Below are 21,310 nucleotides of genomic sequence, written 5' to 3' on the forward strand. Positions count from 1 at the left end.
CCCAACGGAACTCATAACTTTTCCAGTCCACGTACCTCCTAAACTAATTGCACCATTTCTTTTAACAGAACTACCATTTGCATATTCACCTTGCTCCAAGCCTTCAGAATCGTTTTCAATTCTTTCCTCTATCTCAAACCCACTTATGAATAACTGCAAAGTCCTATGGATTTAACATTTGGTAATACTTCTTACTCACATTGACCCCCTCTTTCCATTCTACTAAACTTCAAGCCACTGCTGGCTCTTAATACCTCTGGCTTTCTTTTTCTAAACTGGCCTCCTTAATACCTGCCATTTTAATCTCCCACAATTCCCCACGTACCTATAATTGAATTCAGAGGTTCTGGACTGTGACTGTGCCTTAGAATCATCTCAGTGATTGTAAGAAAAACAAAAGCCAAAGCCCTCCCCCCAGAGATTCTGATTGAAGTGGCCTGAGATGGGATCTAAGCACAGGTATTGTTTGTTGTTAGTTTTTACTCTCAGATGGCTTTAAAGTATGGCTAAAGTTGAGAACCACTCACTGCTAGTTAGCCAAACCGGAAGTCCATTTTCTCAAATACACACTTTGTTTTCTTGCATCAGATTTATTCACCTAGTTTTGACTAGCTTCTTATGGCATTTATTTTTCTGCCTTGGACATTCACGCATTGTGCTTTAACAAACTTGTTCAATCTTATAATTTATAAATTAACCTGGAACTTTTGTTCAAATCCCCCTTCCATCCGGTCTGTCCTTCCTTCCAACCGTTTACCACCACATGTTCACATATAGCAAGTAGTTTTAAGAAAATTTTTGTTTTGGGCAACTAGAGTAGGACTTTATTTTATTTTATTTTTTTTAAAGATTTTTTATTTATTTATTTGACAGAGATAGAGACAGCCAGCGAGAGAGGGAACACAGGCAGGGGGAGTGGGAGAGGAAGAAGCAGGCTCATAGCGGAGGAGCCTGACGTGGGGCTCGATCCCACAACGCGGGGATCACGCCCTGAGCCGAAGGCAGACGCTTAACCGCTGTGCCACTCAGGCGCCCCTAGAGTAGGACTTTAGATAACTAACCTCTGAACCTGACTTCTCATCTCTTAAGATGGATGACTCTAAGTTTCCTCCTAGCACTAAAATTATGACTCTATATTTATCAAAATAAACTCTTNAGAGTAGGACTTTAGATAACTAACCTCTGAACCTGACTTCTCATCTCTTAAGATGGATGACTCTAAGTTTCCTCCTAGCACTAAAATTATGACTCTATATTTATCAAAATAAACTCTTGGCCTACTAGTGCATGATAGAAGCTTCTAGTACATTTTCCCAAATATGCCCAACTCATAACAGTTCTAGGTTCTCTGATAGTTTTTGCAATTAGAGTTATTACCATATCTAGCAGGATTCAACCATCTAATACCAATCTTTTTAACAGTGCAAAATAGAACATTTAAATTTGCTTTTTAATCACTATAACCCTAATGCAACCAAAACAATGGTAAGAAGTAACATCACCTACATTCTTAAATCGAGATGCCAAGTTACTATTACCTTTTACAAACTGATTAAATAAATTTGTTATGTTATTACCATATAAGCCTAGCCAGAGGAAGCACACATGCTCAGTTTTCCAGTGAAGTTAACTTTAATATTAACATAAAAAATAATCATGGCAATGATGTTATTTGCTACTTATTCCTGATAGCTAAGGGCAAATAATATATGCAGAAAAACATTCCATTTCCTAAAATTATAGTCAAATACATTCATTATGAAGTAAAAACTTCCTGGTAGAGAATGGAATGGTAAAAGCTAATGTGCAGCATAAAGGTACTGGCTTGTAGCTAAGAAATGAAGAAAATCCTGTATCACATGAAGGAGCCCTGGCTGTACCCTAGTTATCATGAACAGTTTATCTTCCAAGGTAGGCGTGTGTTTCTACATCCCCAAATATGAAGACTCTAAGCTAAAAAAGCAGTTCCGATATTGTCTGATAAAATCACCCAAGCTTCTTTAAAAATAGATTTTTCTGATATAGTAGGTCTGAACTATAAAAGACTTCTGAATTTTTAACTAATGACCTATTTGTTTTTATACATGGTTGAGAAGTATGAAGCAAGATACAAAACCTACTTCTAGCTCTAGAATTCTTCTGCATATAGAAAAATGCACACAGTAGATGTTCAATAAATATAGCAAAATGGCTTGGTAATAGTCTGAGAGAATATGAGAAGAATCAGTAACTTGTCAATTAAGTACATGGCTATTTTTATTATACAGAATCAGTGAAATAATGGGGAAAAAAGTCCTCCNATATAGCAAAATGGCTTGGTAATAGTCTGAGAGAATATGAGAAGAATCAATAACTTGTCAATTAAGTACATGGCTATTTTTATTATACAGAATCAGTGAAATAATGGGGAAAAAAGTCCTCCAACTGTCAACTGGCCAAAAGGATTTAAAGTTTTGTTTTCAAGATGTTTAAAGACGTGAAACTCTCTCTTGCAATTCAAATAAATATATGTAGTGGGAGGTGGGATAGGTTTTAAGAGAACTGTCTAGACCCTCTTTTTTTGTTTTAATATTTCAGTGTTTCAAAAAGAGATTGTACTTTTTTGGCTAAAGAGCTATATCCAAAACATGTCATGAAATACATCACTTTATCTAAAAACAGGGTGGGGGGTGGTTTAGGAAAAGGAGACAATTTCAGAAATTAAATCAATCTACTGGAAATGAATCCTCGGAGTTTGGTTCCAATATCAATTTTAGGCTAAAAACAAGACTAGTTTTTAATTCACTTCCTTTCACTTTAAAGAACATTGTTTTTTACATGTTCACTATTCTTAGTAATAACTGGAATGTTTCTATGGTTTGGATTTTGGAAACCATATAATAATTATTACAGACTATAAGGTTTCACCTTAGGCCTTCACAAAAAGAAGCGTATCTACTTTTTCACATTTCATTTTCCTGCTGGGTTATATTTTATAAACTCTGTTGACAGGAAACTACTCAATTATAGAAATCCCATATTGGTTTTATTCACAATTAAATTATCTAAATAAAACTTCTCTGAAATGAAAAAATTGGCAGTCAGAAAATATGCTGGAAAGGAACTATTTAACAAAAATATTCTGTCAAGCTGTGATAGTTGAGGAATAGGGACAAAATCATGGAATAAGAAGAAGGCTATCCCATGTACTTGGTATGTTATTTTTCATTTAGAAGTATCAAATAAATGGTAGTGGGCGCTGTAAGAAATTTCAGCTTTGCTGGTTGCTTTCAAAGCCTGAGCACTTAAAATGATGATCAATATTAGGTACAAGAGCCTAGGATTCATAAGCACTTATAAGGACACACCCTCATGTTTTTTCCTTCTAGGTTTAAACCATCACAAAGGAGGAAGTTCCGAATCAAAGTGTTTATGCTTCGCCACCTGACCAGTTTGTCAGAAGTCTGAAATTCTACTTATTGCTACTTCCAAATATGGGCCTGACATTATGCCAGAATGCATATAAAGCCCTAGCAGCAGCAGACCACCATCTTAATATTGTAATTTTAATGTATTCTGCATATAGCCAGAAGTCAAAACTCCACAACATACCTCTTTCTCATAAAAGTTAAAAATTTCTTTCAATAAAAGCTACAGCTTCTTAGTCTGGTTATTATAGCTACAGACAGCTCTTACACCAGATCCTAATTATACCAAGAGTCTGAATAATAACAGAAAAAAATTATACAGTATTTTGAGGGAGTCTATGTTTATACACTTCGTTAAGGAGCCAATCTCAACCAAAAACCCAATTTCAAGGGACCAGTGATAACATAACGAGTATGACAGAAAATAACTTGACGTCTTGAAATGCTATAGATTATGAAGTAGCCTCCAAAACAAATATTCATTTCTAAAATGCTCCTGCTTTCAGAGCACAGAGAAAATTTTTGATTATATCAAATGAAACAATGCCAACTAGTAGTTTTAGTGGCTTGAGAGAAAGCATTAAAACAAGTTTTTATCAGTTATGCTTTGTCTAATTAAAACAAAATCAAAGCTTATTTACAAAGAACACGTATACTCCTAAAATTAGCTGCCAAAAGACAATGACCCAAACAGGAAAGCCGGGTATGAGTTTAGGTAGTCTAAATCGCAGGTTCAAATTATGTCAGCATGTTATTCTGAAAAGCAGAGAATTATTCAGGTTTGACATATCACTTAGGAATGGGGAGTCGGTAAAACTGAGTCTGAAGATTCACATAAACAAAATTTTATCAGACCCAAAGATTCTAGCTATAAGTGGTTTCAGTAGACTAAAAAATAAAAAAATATTTACTTCTATATAAAGTTTCAGGCCCTCAAGATTTTCTTATTCCAGAGAACATGACAATATGTAATTTGATTGGGCCACATTAAAGACTTAAAGAAAATGAAAAGGTAGGGACAAGAATGTTTTTAAAACAGCTCTTTGATAAAGTGAACTATTGCCTTGGTGTACTCTAACATCTAGAATGTTTTGTACTCTAACATCTAGAATGTTTTATTAAAGTGACAGTGCCAGAGACTCCTAGCATGCCTACAGAAGAACTAAGTTCTTTAAGTTTTACTGATGAAGACTAATTTTTGATTAACCCAAGAGTTAAAATACATTTTAAAAAAATTACAGACATGTTCCATTCCAAGAAGTTATGATATACACCAAACATCTTGCTTACAAAATAGCTAAAGTAGGGAGTGACTGTTAATATTAATTGCAAAAAACGTTCACTTTATAAAGTGATTCACTTGGGCATTTGTTGAAACAGAATTTGGATCACAAAATTTTGATTAATGCCTTTTCCAGGAAACATCTAGTTCAAAATTTGAACTCATCTATGTCTAGATTCAGTATGTTAAAGAAATAAAATGGGTGCATATGAAGAAAGAGTCAAAGCAAATGACAAAAATCACCATAACAGTACAGGCTAATAAATGAAGAAATCAAGAGACAGTTTCATTAATTAATATATTTTCTGCATTATAGTTAACATATGTACTTTCTTCGTGTCGCCTTATTTTCCGTTATGTATTGATATTTTGTTATATTCAGACATGAGTACATTTCAACAGTCTTTTGCAATAAATATCATAAAATAATAGAGATTCGCATAATAAATATTCTTTACAATAAAAAAGTTTAACAGACTTTTGTCTTAAAAATAGTCAGAATTCAACTTTGTGATATATACATAAAATATACAAAAAGCACCACAATTTGTGGTTAAGGCAATGAAAACACAGAAAAAATTAGAATTACTCAGCTGTTAACTAACCAAGGGGCCAAGATCACTTTAGGCAGCAAAGTTCTGTGACACCTATAGATCGATCAGCTATAAATATCAACTTCAGTTACCCAAGTGCCCTCAATGATGAGAAATTTGGTAAAAAAATGTGGGGTGTGGAAGGAAGGCAGTTGAGTCCTTCACAAATATGAAAGCCAGAATAAAGATGAGCAAGATACAACCAATATATCTCCAATGTGAAGATTTACATTGTAAAGCAAAACTAAACTTACATAGGAAAAGAAAAATACCTGGCATCTCCGGAATAAGAAACTGAGGGGAGAGAACTCTGAGGGGCAAGTACAGGGCAGTGGTTAAAGGAAAATGTTTAGGTTATAACAAAAATATATCCCCCATGCTTCTTAAGGGTCCAATGCTATGGAGATAGCCTTAACTGGAGACAGACTTAATACTTAGCTTATTTAAGCAATAAAAATGTTGCTTCTTTAAAAACCAATTTCCCTGCTCCCAGAGTACCCAATCAAAAACAGCTCTGAATCACTGTAGATTGACTGGGTATGTGTGTGGGTATGTTCATGTACACAACAACTTTGACAAGTTGCCTGCAGAACAAAAAGGCTACACAAAAGCCCACTAGCTCTCAATACCCTCTTCAGTGGATGGTAGAGGCTCTTGTTGTAAGTGGGAGCCAGCTGCAGTTTCACAGTCCACTCTTATTGAAGATCATCCGTTTGAGAAGAGTAACATCCATGAGTCAAACCTTGGGAACAGGGGAAGAAAGGCAGGAAAATGGTAAAGAAAATAAAACCAGTATCTAATATAATCTTTCTAACAGCCTCAGCTTGAAAGCTAGAAGTTCAGGAGGTCCAACCCACTTCCAAAAATCATGATGGTTTACCCTGACCCCTGGAGGGGCAGCTCTCCAGCTTACAATAGACAGTGTTGGAGTTCTTACATCTGCATCCTGGGCGATGGATCCAGTCATAACACCCCCTGCACAGCTTCAGGCATCCCTTAGCAGGAGGATAACAGAGTAAGCAAGGTAAAAATAGAGACATGGCTCCCATACACAGGTACCTAGAGCAGCAGTGTGACTGTGAACAGGAGCAAGGATTATCCGAGAAAGAATCCCCTTCATCATCATTGGAGCAGTGGTAGAAGATGCCCTTGACTAAGCACATGCAGGTTCCATATTCCACCATGCTCTCAGCAGAGCAAAGGCACTGACGATTGCAGGCCAAACAGGATGGCAGGGTCCTGGGAGCTGTGCATTCTCCACACTTGCACTTCCCACACTGTTCACAAATAAACTTGTGCTGTGTCAGGTCCTCTTTCAAGGAACCCTTCAAGTCATCCACAATTAGTTGCTTGGGCTGGGTCCGGATTGCCCTTTCAGACCTATTCCCAGGGACTGGTCTGGTAGGTGGTGACCTTCCTAACAGTCCCTGCTCAGAAGACGCACTGCTGTTGCTCCCAGAACTGGCTGCACTTCCAGTGCTGGTCGATCTGCTCAAAATGGGACCTCTGGCATTATTTGAGAGTCCTGCATGTCCCAGGTGGCTTGTAGGTCTATGCTCATAATTGTTATTCACATTAATTGGTATGATTTCATGAGTCCTTTCATGCTTTTCTTGTCTTGGTGCTGTTCGAGGAGCAGGTCTTTTCACCACAGATGGCCCTTCCGTATATTCGTTACTGCCTCTGATGGCCTTGATCTGGTCTAAAGACAAAATAGCAGCAGGCTGAATTTCTCTCTCATAGTCTAACCTCTGACGGCTATCCAATGTAGGCTGCTGGATCACAACTAATGAACTGCCACTGCCATGTTGATTTTGGGGATCCATGTGTAGTGATCTCGAATTCTGGCAATCAGTGGAAACCTGGCATTCATCTGAAATCCTAAAAGGAAATCAAAGATGAAAAAGCAAAAAAAAAAAAAAAAACAGAGACAGAAAATAAATGACAGGAAGCATTTTTTGGGGGGAAAATCCTGTCAAGTCACAAATTGCCTAAACCACCTGGTAATGATCTCCTTCATCAGTGGATTACAATGATGCTAGGGTCCTGGCCAGAGTCCAATTCCAAGAGGCTGAGGACCACATCATAGAAAAAGAATTCAAGCAAGAGACCCCATGCCATAAAAGTTAAAAGTTTTTTCCAACTTCTAAAAAGCAGAATCAAGAAGTAATGCCTTCCCGTTTATGAATCTAACAAATAATTAAAATGCAGTATGCCCTTATAGGGAATTTTGAGTATAAGCCCTGGAATAGCGCTCATGTAGAGAAAGCTCAGTATCAGTTCATTGGTGTTCTCCATAAAGGAAAATACCCACTTTAAAAAAAATTAAGAATGGCTTTGGTGCTCCTGCCTTTCTGTTATTTGTTTGCTGTTACGAGCATTAGATTAATAATGAGGAAATTAGTCAAGGTATACTTCATGCATTAAAAGAAAAACCCAAGAGACTTCAAACTAAAATGGAATCTCAACATAAGAGTGCATTTTCCACAGAAACCAGGATTTTAAAGCTTGCTCATTACTTATCTACAAGATCCAAAAATGAATATAGATGAATATAACAGTTCTTGGTGTTTTATAGCCCTAAAGCACACACACAAAATTACTGTACAATGCTGTGATGTTAAAAACGATTCACATTTGAAACCATGAAAGGATTTTTTTTTTTTTTAAGTTTAAATTAAGGGCTCACTCACATAACAAGATAACTTTCATGCACAAGTTAAGTATTAGGCCTTTAAAGCAGTATGGAGAAATCCTGGCCATTTTAATTACCTATATTTCCTCTAATTTAAAAATCTGTATTTACATGACAGATCTTGATTTTCAAAAGCACTGCCAAATCTGAATCAATGTGCGTCTTGTAATAAAATAGTACAGTAAAATCCTGATTAAAATCAGCATGTTATGTGTTTCCATACCAATAGTAAGTTATTTCTAATTTATAATGCACTCTTCATACACAAACTACCAAACATAAAAACATTTCCATTTTCAATCAATACTAAACCAGAATATTTCTCACAAAATCCTCCTAAAGTCCACACAGATCCATTCCAATTCAAGAATGAAAAGAAAAAAATGTCCATTCTCAACTACCACCCATGAGCCAAAAACACCAGCTTAGGGAATAAGGCAGATAGAAGTCTATTTCATCTCTTAATTGAACTGAAAGTCTATAGACTATGCCTTATATGTTCACTTCTTGGAGTTCCCCTCCCTTATTCTCCCAACTAAGATCTCCCAAGTTTCTACTTTACTCTACCTTCTCTGTACAGGAGGAGAAACACATTCATAATCTGCTGGGTTTAGTCCTGGAATCCTTAAGGACTGTTAAAATATTCCATCGTTACATTGCACACACAATATCACTCCTCCTTGCAAAGAATTTTTAACCCAGTGCTTTAAAAGCAGAGGATCTGAAAGTACGGAGTCAGATCCCACTGTTACGAAAAGCCGCGGACGATAGAAGAGTGCCCTAAAAACACCAGGCACACCTTTAATCTGCGTTTTAAATGATAGTTGTAACAAAGTTCACGCTGGCTGGTAAATTAGATCACCAGATAAAAAGAAAATTAGCTACCTCCGATCGGAAGCAAAGCCCCCTTTCAAGCACTACAGTCCTCGATCCATCCCCAAACTCACTCGCTCGCTCTCGGCAACCTGTCTTCCCCACGGACACAGGAATCCAAGTCCAATACCTTTTCGGACAATCCCATCACATCCTAAGGATCACCGTGGATTTCCAACCCATTTTTGCGTATCTCGCCAAGATTTCTTTCAGATAGTGAAGAGCCTTCCGAGCTAAGGCGGGCGCCAAAAGCAAGCCCAAGGCATGGATCGTTATCAATAACTATCTGTCTATACTTTAAAGGCAAAGCCGGATTCCTAAAGAGCCCTTTGGAAAGGAGCCGGGGGCAGGGGCAGCGGAGAAGCGTCGCCACACTGCAAGTTACGACGGTGGAGCTGCGCCCTCTGCAATCCGAGCTGAGAGAAGCGGTGAATAAATAGTTGACGGAGAGGAAGGAAAAGGAAAAAGTTATGAATGAAAACAAGTTTTCTCTCTCTCCCTCTTTTCAGGCAGGAGGAGGGGAGGAGGCTGAGGTTACCATTACCTCAGGAGGGCGGACTTCCCATTTTTAAAGTGGCAGCGCCCTCTCCCCTCCCCTCGCCGCTCCACTGCTCTCCAAACAAGAATAAAGTTGAAGCTCGCTTTGGCGCAGACTAATTCTGTCGAGGGGGTTACCCGCGAATTCCGAGGTTTGCCTCCCTAGACACACGCGCGCGCGCACACACACACACACGCACGGCCTTTTACAGTCCCCCGTCTGAGGAAACTCCTCCACAGAAAGCCTGCCGTTGGCACAGGTCAAGAAGTTCCTCAGAGCCCTCCCGGGGACACCCCAAAAGCCTCCTTGAGTCCATCTTTCGCGTGGAGGGTTCCTTCAAGAGGACAACCCGGGCCACCGCGCCACCACTCCAGGAAGCTGGGGATGGGGACCCTCCCTCTTCGCCCTCCGCAGCGGCGGAAAGTCGCCCCCCCCAGTTACCCAGCCGCGAGCGCCCCGGGAGAGAGGAGGCGCCCCTCCACTTCCCCTCCCCCTCGCCGAACCCCGGAGCCCGCACCTGCCGCGCGGAGCCAGTCGGGTCCGCGCCTCCCTCCCCCACCCCCGCCCGCCGAGAGCGGCGCCCGACACTCACCTAGGCCGACGCGGTGGAAGGGGGACAAGCCGTGCAACCCGGCCCAGGTCCCCGTGCGGGCGGCAGCGTGCACACGCCGCATCAACCGCGGCGGGGAGGACGAGGAGGCATTGCCCCTGCTGCGGCGTGTCGGCCCGCGGCCTCCCCCGCCCCCACCGGGCAGGAGCGCTCCCCGCGGCCCCCTTCCGGCTGCGGAGGACAATTCTCCGGAGACTCCGCGCGGCCCAGCGCAGCCGACCTCTCACAGCTCGCGTTCGCCGCGCAGCTCAGTAACATCCACCTCTGGGACTTTTCTCCTGCAGCCCCCTTCCACGAACTGGGGAGAGGGAGGGGAATCCCTTCAGGAGGGCTCTCGAGTCTCTCAGAAAAGCGAGCCGGGGAACGGCAGCGAGAACAGTCCGTGACGGGCCCACCGACTGGCACGCTGTGCTCTGTGAGTCCTCCTCGGGTTCCGAACGGTCCTCGCGGGAAAGGAAGGAGTGTCTGCCCCCTGACGAGTGAAAATCCACGTCACGGACGTTCGAGACTCCGCGGCGCCTAGGACGGGGCTCGAACCGGTGTCTCCGGGCGGGTCGCGGAACCGTGCAGGCCCCGGCGGGGCCCGGGAGCGCACGCCTGCGAGGCGGAGGCTGCCGCTCCCCCGGGGGTGGGGGTGAGTGGGATTTTTTTTTCTTTTTTACCCGCTTTCTTAGGGGTAGCGGTGAAGGGAGCGAGGTTGGGGGATTCTTCTCCAGGGAAGAGGCGGGGCGTCGTCTCTTGGCCCCCGCGCAGGTCGAGACACTTTCCCGATCCTGCACGCCGGGCAAGTGGGGGCACAGCGTCCCCCGGAACTCTGGTCCTGGCAGGGCAGCCTCTCCCGGGCAGCGCTCGCTCCCAGTCGTCCGACTCTTCTGTTCCACGGCCGAAATGCCTGCCACAGAGGATTAGCGATTGGAAAATAAAACATTAATTTCCCCTTCTTTCCAGGCACTCGGACGCGCAGCGCGCTCAGCCGCCCGGGCGGAGAGTGGAGCGGGGTGGGCTGGCCGCCAGCTCGCCCGCCGCCCGCAGCCCGCTGCCATGTGCTGGCTGTTGCTGCTCCCAGTGATTGACAGGCCGGCGCACAGTCGGCGTGTCAGCAGCGAACCAAAGTAACATGCAGTCTTGCACGTTTTGCCGAAGTGCTTTTGCCCCTTGGAATGCCTAGGAGTTCAAACAACGTTAAAGCAACGCCTCTGCGCATTGGAAATCAATACACAGAGACGGGAAATTCAGGTTTTAAACAATTGCTTCGCTCGGGACTCGGTGGCCAACAATGCCTCAACAAACATGTATTTGGTCCACACGCCGAGTGCCAGCCCCTCTTCGGCAAAAACCACCCTGTTTTTCACACAACCGACCGTTTCAGACTTTAAACTTGTTACCGTTCGGATAAGGAAAAAAAAAAATGAAAGGGACCCTGCTTTTTCTCTTAGCAGTAGCATTTACTTTAAGAGCATTAGCTTTAGCAGTGGGAATGCTACTGGTAATTTGAAATGCAACCAGTAATCTTAGATCTAAAGCGAGTTCAAAGAAATATTCAGTTCCTTGCAAAAGCCAGCATTTCTCACCTAGTCTTTTCTAAAATATCTACGGAATGAAAGGAAGGAAACAGTTCTTACCTAACGCAAAGATTGGAAATTGCTTTTCGGGCACATTTACAGCGACTGTAGCTGTTCCTTATCCGGGGTAAGGAGCTCTGTCTGCTGCTATCACTCTGCAAACCACTGCGTGCCTTACAGAGCAATCCCACTCCGGCTCCCCAGAATTTCAGCAGCTCGCCTCCACCTCCACCTCCACTCCAGGACACGCCTCCAGTGATATCATATGTCAATCACACGGGCTGCCTGAAAACCTGGAACAGGATTTTTCCAACAGTCGTTTCCTCCTTCGTCTATGTGTACCAACTTGGAAATGTTGCCCTGTATACTCGTGTGATAAACATCCTCTAAAAATTTGAGATTGCCTCTAAAAATCCTGCAAACGCAGTTTGTCATTTAGTTTTAGGTTTTAAAACTAAAACCTTTTAAATTTTAGTTTAAATTTAAACTAAATTTAAAATCCTTTAAATTTAGTTATCAGGCTCAGTTAAAGAATTAGTGGACACAACCTTTAAGGTTGAATTAGAAAATAATATTGAAGAATAAAAGAAGTTTAAAAAGTCGTATGCCAAGCCATCACTTCTGATCAACTAGAGAGAAAATGTATAATGATATAAAAAGATGATAATACAACATTACAGTTCCTATTAAAGCAAAATTCAGAATATGTGAAATCTGAAAGTTCAAAAGGTGGCATTCCTTACTTCAAATGTATATAACATTACCTCATAAAGGTGAAATTTCCTGCTGTAGATTTTATAATAACTGTTCTATCTTGGCTTGTGACACAATTTCCTAAAAATCAAATTTAAAAATCCCAACTTTCTTCAATTTTGTAATTTGTATAATCTTGCAAAAAAAACCCACAACAAACTCATTTATTTTTAAATATCATCTAATTGGATGTCAATTAAAATAGAGATAATTTACGAAGAAGTTTTATAATTCTTAATGATTTACGTTGTGTTACAGCGGGGAGTATTTTAATCAGTAGAAAACTCGCTATTTGTTTTCTTACAAACTATGGGATTTTAGACATTTATTATCAGAATTATGTACTTTATGCTGCAGTGAGGATAACTATATGTGAAATTTAAGGTTCCACAGAGACTTTTTAAAAGATACTTNTAAAATAGAGATAATTTACGAAGAAGTTTTATAATTCTTAATGATTTACGTTGTGTTACGGGGGGGGGAGTATTTTAATCAGTAGAAAACTCGCTATTTGTTTTCTTACAAACTATGGGATTTTAGACATTTATTATCAGAATTATGTACTTTATGCTGCAGTGAGGATAACTATATGTGAAATTTAAGGTTCCACAGAGACTTTTTAAAAGATACTTAAGGGGCGCCTGGGTGGCAGAGCGGTTAAGCATCTGCCTTCGGCTCAGGGCGTGATCCCGGCGTTATAGGATCGAGCCCCACGTCAGGCTCCTCTACTATGAGCCTGCTTCTTCCTCTCCCACTACCCCTGCTTGTGTTCCCTCTCTCGCTGGCTGTCTCTATCTCTGTCGAATAAATAAGTAAAATCTTTTAANTAAGGTTCCACAGAGACTTTTTAAAAAGATACTTAAAAACCAAAAACATATAGTAAGTGGAGAGGAAGTATTCCTTTTTTCCAGTTACTAGATATCAGAAGTAGCTTAAAGTCTTTGACAAAATAAAGCAAACAAAACAAAACTCCAGAATCCAAATCATGTATAAATTTGGGTATGGAAATTTTCAATTCTTAAGTTCCTTCTTTACTATACCAAGTAATTCTGTTGAAACTGTTTTTTTCTAGACTTTCAAAAGTTTGATCACTTTAAAAAATTAAAGTTGCATTCGGAATTAACCTCTTTGGAAGCTAGAACATTGCTAAAACCATCAATAAGAAGAAAGCGTCACTAGAAAATAAAATGAAACAAGAATGAAGCCAAAAATCTACATATTCACTTTTAATATAAACTATTAAAATAGGTTGTTTAAAAGGATAAAATCAGTTTTATTGTACAAATTTTCTATTTTTATTAGATCTCATATTTTGGGATGTAATGAACTTTAACCAATGATGGGTAGGTTTCTTGACCATTATGAATGGATTTGGAATAGTCAAATCAGAACTAAATATCACATCAGATTATCCTATTTGGTTCTTCAAAATGTCTTCTCAGCTATCGCCACAATTTTAGGATGAGAGGTCAGTTCACCAATATGATAAAACCAGGAGAGGGAGCACTGAACACTCTACACTTCCATAAATCCTACAAAAATATAGTTGAAAGATTTGTTACAAATAAGCTTCAAACTATTTCAACCACAGATGTATTAAATTACAATCTGCATGTGATTAAGTATTTCTGAATTACAATAATAAATCCATGAAATTTTATCTATAACACCATCATCATGGGTCATGTTCTATTTAGAAATCAAGTATTACGATGTACAAGTTGACCAATGACCCTTTGCATCATTCAGCAATAAAATAGATCAAAATGTTTTTCTCTCAATATTAGGTTACAAATGACTATAGGTATTGTCTTGCCACCCTAATCCAGAAGCAATTAATAAAACCTGCTTCTTTTGATTGCCTACAACTCATAAGAATTTGTAAAAATTCTAAACTTTTAGCTTAAAATAGACATTGTTCTTTATTTAGTAAGTTTAATTTCAGTGTACCTTAGCTAGAAATAGATAACTGGAGCATGAAATTTTCCTGGAAAGGAAAAACAATGTAAATATGTGTGGGAAAATCTTAGAATAATTTTCAGTTCACTATTAAGATATGTCTAAAAGAATAAAGTGGAATGAGAGTGAGCCCTGACGTGTTGCTCACTTTTGTGTGAAAACAGGAACAGCCATCTCTTCTGCTGATTTGATTTTTGGAAAAAGAACAAAATAGAATGAAAAAACAATCTGATAACTCCTCACAACTGCTAGTGATTTAAAAAAAAAAAAAGTGTAGTACTGAGAAGCTTAACTTACTCATTTATTTACTTTATTTGCCAAAGTAGCAGAATCATAATGTGGTCCAAGCTCTTTAAAAATAGTACCCTGTTAGTTCTCCCAATGTTTCTGTGAAGTCATGATAATAAGTATAATCTTCTATGTTGTCGAGAAACAAAATAATCACATAAGTTGGTAAGTTAGCCTATAAGAGCCTAATAAATTAATGAAGAACAAGGAATGGAAACTAAGTCTCTACTTTCCTTTTAGGGGAATAGTCACTATATTACTATACTTCCCAAGAAAAGCTGGCAAGGATAGGCCATTTTATTTTCAGTTTCCTTTTGTAAACAGTCTTTGTAGTTGACAGAAATAGACCAACCTATTCTGTAAATTTTCCATAAACATTCTCTTTATTTTCATAAGCTTAATTCTCATCCTTCTGCCCTATTTGAAACACAAATGTTCTGCATTGGAACAAATTCTGGAAGTGGGCAAATCAAACAATACATTGAGTAAATTACACTGAATGATTTGTAGAGTTTCTGTCCGCTCTATAATTCTACAACTAATCACTTGTGTACTTTGTCACAAGTGATTCTATTTTTCTGCAAGTTCTAAGAAAAAAAAGAAATGCACATGGAAGGGCTCTGAATTGCCCTCTATTCCTTATGTGTCCTATGCCTTTACAGAGAATCAAAGTGACAAGAGTTCAGACAAACTGCATTAGTCCTATATATCAAAGATTTTACTAACTAAATCCACATGGTAAGGTTGTATAAGGAAACATCTTTGCCCTAGTACAAAACAGTCTTCATTTCTTATCTAGCTAATTGAAGAACAAATCCTCTCTTTTTTCCTCTTCCATAATATTAAATGTTCCTTCTGAGCCTTGACTTGTTCTTCTTTCTCACAAGAGAACAAAATTAGCCATCTATGCTGATTTGACGGTTGAATGCCCTCATTATAATGATCACCTGGTATCATCTTTGATTCAGCAAAAGTTATTAATCTCTCATTTCTGTAACTATTTATTGCTGTCTTCATCTTCAGAGACAAATGTATAAGAATGTAGGTTAATTCAAGCCTGTAACTGCCCCCAAAAATAGAATAGCAAGAAAACAAAATCATGTTTTCATTAAAACAAAAACAACTTAAAATATCTCCTGAGGCTTACTTACTATAATTTTTATTTCCTATACTGAAAAAAAAAATTACAAGAAGATTTTTAAAAGACTTTATACTTAGAGTTTTCTCTGATTTGCAATTCTCTTGGAGCATTTTGAATAATTCCATGTATAAAAACATTTCAGGTGGTAATAATAATTGATAGGCTACATGTATTGAAAATCTGAGTTTTTACTGTATCATTCTTCCATATCGTGGTCTATTAACCTTAGCAAATACGCCATATTTATCCATAATGTCCCTATGTCCAATATTACAAGTATGAAAATGGCATGGTATTGAGAAAAGAGTAACTGATGTAGGGTCAGATGATATGAAGTTCAGGTCCCACTTTGCCACCTTCTAGCTTGGTGACCTTCACTTAATTTCTCTTAGCCTGCTTTCTCGTTAATAACCTGAAGTTAATAACAATCCTTCACCTTGTCAAATTGCAGCACTACTGTGGACTCAATGTATATGCAGTGCTTTGTAAGCTTTATAGCTCTGTATAAATTCTGTAAGTTAGCATTGCCTCAAATACACTGTATGATGAAGAAATGTTTCAGGTCCCCTCTTTTTAGGTGCTTCATCCCTAAATAATGAATTTATTTATCTTACTTCCAGTTAAGATAAAGTTCATTGCAAATAATAAAATCTCTTCTATAAAATCTGTAAACTCTTTGTGATCATTCAGATTAAATAAAGCAAATATATGTTTTTAAAAAGTAATTGGATAACATTTTAAAAATTGAAAATTAAATAGAAAAGTAAAAAGCAGGGATGCCTGCTCCCTCAGTGGCTCAGTCAGTTAAGCGACTGCCTTCAGCTCAGGTCATGATCCCAGAGGCCTGCATCAGGCTCCCAGCTCAGCAGGAAACCTGCTTCTCCCTCTCCCTCTGCCTGCTGCTCCCCCTGCTTGTGCGCATGCTCTCTCTCTATCTCTGTCAAATAAATAAGTAAAATCTTTAAAAAAAAGAAAAGAAAAAGTAAAAAGCAGATATACTTCTACATATTTTCATACTCTTGCTTCTTTTTGATAATCTCTTAGAAAGTTAATTTTGATAAGTATGGCAGATATGGTAGCAGTTTCTGTCAATTACCAAAGTACTATATGAATCTGATGTTTGTTAATTTTTTAAAATTGATAGCAAAGAGGTATGTCATACAGCCAATGCATTTCAACTAACCAAAACAAAAAACAAAAAAAAAAACCCAAAAAACCCCCAAAACCTGTAAAGCGCCACCTATTGTTGAAAATAAGTCATTTCAAATTTCAATCAAAACTAGAAAATTGCGTGTTAGCCTAGGAATTGGATTCATCAATTTATATTGATCAGTGTTTTGTAGGCTTTCTTTCCCTTAAATTACAATATTGTGTTATGACTTAGGGTGTTAGTTTTCAGTAAAATTGAAACAAATGCATTAAATATATTGGATGCTTTTTGAAGAATCTAAAAGACAAAAAAAAAAAACCCACAAAAAACCCACTGTGCCTATCTAAAGTTACAATATCAATGGAGAAGATAATAAAGTAATGATATTGACTTTTAACCAACACATATACCCAAAAAGATGCTTTTCCACTCAAAGTACTTACTTAGAAAAGGTATATGCTACTTCCAATAATGCCACAATTGGATAAATCTTTCTTTAAAATCCTTAATTACAAATACCATCTGGGTTGGTCAATTATAGTTATAAATATTAGTGATCTCTTCTGAATACATTTCTTCCTGAAAGTCTTCCTCTTCCTATTTCTTTCAAAATTGAACAGAAGAAAATGGAAGAAATGAGTACATAATACTTCTCTAACTTTTTTGATGAATTATGAATTCCTTCATTCTGAAGATTCATAACGTTGTTGAAGTTCTGTAAACTTTATGTGCTCAAGTGTCCTTAAGACTGGTTTATTCTATCTTATTTATTTATTATTTATTTATTTAAGTAAGTAAGCTCTACACCCAATGTGAGGCTTGAACTCATGACCCCAAGATCAAGAGTCACACCACTGACTGAGCCAACCAGGTGCCCCTTGACAGGTTTATTTTCAAAGTAAGTGTCCTTAGCATAACCGACCAGAATAGGTATATTTTACCCGTCTTTAAGGTTTTGTTAAAACCTTGTGGGCAGATCTTCAGCCTATTGCTATCACATGATTTAATGATTAGGCATGCAATGAATCTTCATATTAAGTTAATTCTGGCCCTTTCTCCTCTTTTTCCACCGCTGCCCTGATTCAAGTTCTGGTTACCACTCATTAGATTACTGACTCATCTCTAAGGCAGTTATCTGACACCAGCCTTTTCTTGGGACAATCCACATAGTCAGGTGAATCTTTTAGGAAGAGACTCTTGTCAGGTAACTCCTTTGCTCTTGATTTCCTTGAGAACAAGTCCAAATCCTTACTGTGCCTTAAAATTCCTCTGTAATTTGTCCTTACTTTACTTTTTCCAATTCTGACAGTTATGATTTTACAAAAGAAGCCTTCCTTTCAGTCATGCCAGTCTTGTAAAACAATTGTGATCACGATAGGCCTATTGCCTATTTTCTCCTGGTGTTTCCTTCTGCCATGTCCTAAAGAGAGATTGTCTTTTTCTTTCCCTCTCTTATGAATCCTATTTATTCTAGAATGAGAGTCAAGTTCTTCTTCCCATAATTAATACCTTATATTTTATAGCAATACATATTTTATGTTATATTCTTTTCACTGTTGATTCTCCCCACTACAGCAAATGATCTTCTAAATTTTTGAACAGTTTTGTTATTTTTATTTAGGTATATTGTTTTTCTTCTCAGACTTTTACTTGGCTTGAACACTCATCTTACTCAATATACTGGCTGCTATTGATTTATGGGTTAACAGAATCCAAATCCATCTTCAAAAGGGAAATATTTTTTCTAATACTAATATTATTTATAATATATACACTATACCATATACAGTATTGATATGCAAGATTGACCAACCCAAGGAATAAAATGTTGATTATATTATGCTACTATCTCAGAGACATCAAGCAGTATGTGTGCTCCATTATAGAATTAATCAATTAGGGAATAGAAAAGATTACTGAAAAAGTCCCCCAAGTAAGGATATTGTGTAAATACTAGAGAATCCATGAAAGATCTTGAGTACTATATTTATAAAAAGATGAGATCAAATACTTATAATAGCAAGTTAATTAGAGATGCTCTTGTGATTTTTTAAAAAATCATTTAAAACTTTATAATTCACTGTCCAACTGTATGCAATAAATAAGTCATGACTTCCCTTTCCTGCAAGACAATTTTAGTTTATGCATTCATTCAGCAAGTATGTATGTGTGCTCGGTGCTGTGCTGGTGATGCAAAGATGACAACAAATTCCTGGAGAGGCCCTAACAGTCCAGTCTGTACCGTGTAACTCTATGCCCCACAGTTGATTGGATTATGGGGGGGCTCAGGACCTAAACACAGTTGAAAGAAAAAGAAAAGAAGAAAGGATGAGCTGGGCCAGTCTGATAATTATGGAGAGAGTAAGGCAGTTATTTTATGAAATAAAGCTACAAATTATGAAGAAAAAGGCAACAAAGGACCATGAGTGAATAAAATTTATGAGCGAATGAATATTATTAGGTAATAATAACCAAAATACCACATCTAATCAAATCTAAGATGTGATTGCTTGTATGATGTATTTTTATTTTATGGACTGCTATGAAAGAAAACATGCTGCAGATTAACCTACAGCACAATGCGTTCTTATCACTTGGAGTTTTATATTTATTGAAAGGGCTTTTAATGCTGACTTAAACATAGCTTTTTATCCTATATCATTCTTGGGCACATACTTGAAAGAAAATATATGCAAAACAAGTTTAGGGTTCCTAAAATTCCTCATAGTCTAATTCTTCTGAATCACTTTTGACTCAGTCATCAGTGCTAGTGTTTTTGTACACAACATAATGCTCTGGCCACCAAGATCACCGGCAGAAGTTCTTCAAAGATGCAACAGTTCTTAAAAGAGCACTCCACCATTATTTTTAGGATGTCTTCCAAGTCACTAACACTTACTCTGCAATTTTTGATACCGTAGTATTTTTTTTTATCTTATCACAAGTGCCAACAGAATGTTTTTAGACAATAGCCAGAACTCAGAGCCTTGACTCAAACGGTCCTTAAATAGTTTCCCAATCAAACATGGAGAGGTTACGGTGGTCTAGTCATACAGCTGGGAATAACAACCAAGTTTGCACATGGGTAGGCAGTAACTACCTCATGATCTGACTCCTGTCTGGTAGACAGTAATTATAAGATGCAAGCAAATTTCAGAAGTATTAAAATGTGGATGAAATTGTGCCTCTTGGAATTGATGAAATGCAGTGGTTAGCATTCTATCTTTACAGTAATCTTATGGTTTCCTTATCTAACTTTGTACATATGATGCACAAAGAAGTTTGGTATTTTGACCAAGATTACACAGTTGACAAGTAGTGGAACAAGGATTTGAACCCAGGTATAGAGAGGGTGAGGAAGTTAGCCGGTAGAAAGAAAATGAGCCGAATTGTCGTAATCAGAGGGCATTTCACTGTAGATCTGCCACCCGCCTGCTGTTGGTGTTCTCAAAGCTCCTTGGTTCTTTAGGCAGCAGAGCTATACAGGGGTTTCTTTTCTTGGATTCCCACGAGCTTCCTCTCCATTTTCCATATTTGACTGGGGAGGCCTGACTCAGTGTCTGCTCTTTACAACCAATAATCCTAATAAATCTAGGCATTGATATATGCCTGGGAGAATTGGGAATGTTGCACAAAGAAGGGCACACTGAGCTTAGATTTGTTGGATAGGAGACAAAATTGGGGTGGAAGAGAGGGGAGGAAACAGAGGGAGGACCTTCTAGAAGAGCTAAATGTGTGTGCAAAAGTACAAAGGGCAAAATAATCCGGGAATAGCTTAAGGAGTTCAACGTTGTTAAAGCAGACAGTAAGGGAGTGGAAAAGATCAAGAGAAGGGTTGGATAGGAAAGCAGGGTTGGGAGCATACGGGGACTCTAGGCCGTGTAAAGAAACTGCGTGCTATCCTGTAAAACAGTGACTCTCAAACTTGTTTAAGCAGTGACCTATTTTTTCAAAAATAAGGCTAGATGAAACTCCAAAATATGTAAGCGATAAGGTGGCACTGCCCCGAAGAAGCAAGGCTGGAGTGGGGGAAGAGGAGTCTCCAAAGGCAGCTCCGCACAACACAGCTTTAAATCCATTTTGGGAGCTTAAAGTGCATGACCAGAGGGAGATCATCTTGTCAGTAGTAAGGAGGTGGGAGGGGCAGAGTAGATCGCTGCTCTTGGTCACTAGGAAGCCCTGCAACCATGGGGAGAGACTGAGAAGTGAGGAATGCCGCGTGGTCTGCAGGGCTAGCCTGCAAGAGAAGTTCAGGTGAAGAGGGATTTCTTACGCAAGTACAGCAGACAACCACAAATACCCGAGTGCACAGAACAAGTACAATCAGCTCTACACAAAGTGCAAGACAAGGAAGACAGAATGATGGTAGGTGGCTTTTTCTCTTTTCCGCGAACGTTTTCTAAGGTGTTTGAGTAATGAGATGAAAACGGATATATGTTTGTTTCCTGCTGTATTGTTA

General features: G+C 38.7%; 2 protein-coding genes across 6 annotated transcripts; one reads left to right on the forward strand and one right to left on the reverse strand.

The window, feature by feature from the left end:
• Positions 1-4,973: 4,973 nt before the first annotated feature.
• On the reverse strand, positions 4,974-11,847 carry SPRY1 (sprouty RTK signaling antagonist 1). 5 transcript variants are annotated; one of them, XM_019800822.2, is made up of 2 exons: positions 11,621-11,847; positions 4,974-7,163 (listed from the first exon to the last, which is right to left on the reverse strand). In XM_019800822.2, the coding sequence occupies exon 2, from the start codon at positions 7,106-7,108 to the stop codon at positions 6,149-6,151; it is 960 nt and encodes a 319-aa protein (XP_019656381.1). In that variant the 5' UTR covers positions 7,109-7,163; positions 11,621-11,847; the 3' UTR covers positions 4,974-6,148. The 5 variants fall into 5 exon arrangements, with proteins under 5 accessions (XP_019656381.1, XP_034517540.1, XP_011224658.1 ...); XM_034661649.1 differs by lacking the exon at positions 11,621-11,847 and adding an exon at positions 9,981-10,200; XM_011226356.3 differs by lacking the exon at positions 11,621-11,847 and adding an exon at positions 8,981-9,805.
• Positions 9,773-11,626, forward strand: LOC117802474 (translation initiation factor IF-2-like). The gene is made up of 3 exons (XM_034661739.1): positions 9,773-9,926; positions 10,028-10,413; positions 10,947-11,626. The coding sequence occupies exons 1-3, from the start codon at positions 9,773-9,775 to the stop codon at positions 11,112-11,114; spliced, it is 708 nt and encodes a 235-aa protein (XP_034517630.1). The 3' UTR covers positions 11,115-11,626.
• Positions 11,848-21,310: the final 9,463 nt, after the last annotated feature.

This window comes from Ailuropoda melanoleuca, chromosome 5 (assembly GCF_002007445.2).
Source record: "Ailuropoda melanoleuca isolate Jingjing chromosome 5, ASM200744v2, whole genome shotgun sequence".
Classification (NCBI taxonomy): Eukaryota; Metazoa; Chordata; class Mammalia; order Carnivora; family Ursidae; genus Ailuropoda; species Ailuropoda melanoleuca.

Coding starts and splice junctions, on each gene's coding strand:
- SPRY1 (XM_011226354.3), bottom strand. CDS start 8,998: ATGGGATTGTCCGAAAAGGTATTGGACTTGGATTCCTGTGTCCGTGGG. Junction 7,164..8,924: donor AGGTTGCCGAGAGCGAGCGA/GTGAGTTTGGGG, acceptor ATTTCCTTTTAG/GATTTCAGATGAATGCCAGG.
- LOC117802474 (XM_034661739.1), top strand. CDS start 9,773: ATGGGGACCCTCCCTCTTCGCCCTCCGCAGCGGCGGAAAGTCGCCCCC. Junction 9,927..10,027: donor TGCCGCGCGGAGCCAGTCGG/GTCCGCGCCTCC, acceptor AACCCGGCCCAG/GTCCCCGTGCGGGCGGCAGC. Junction 10,414..10,946: donor CGACTGGCACGCTGTGCTCT/GTGAGTCCTCCT, acceptor CCTTCTTTCCAG/GCACTCGGACGCGCAGCGCG.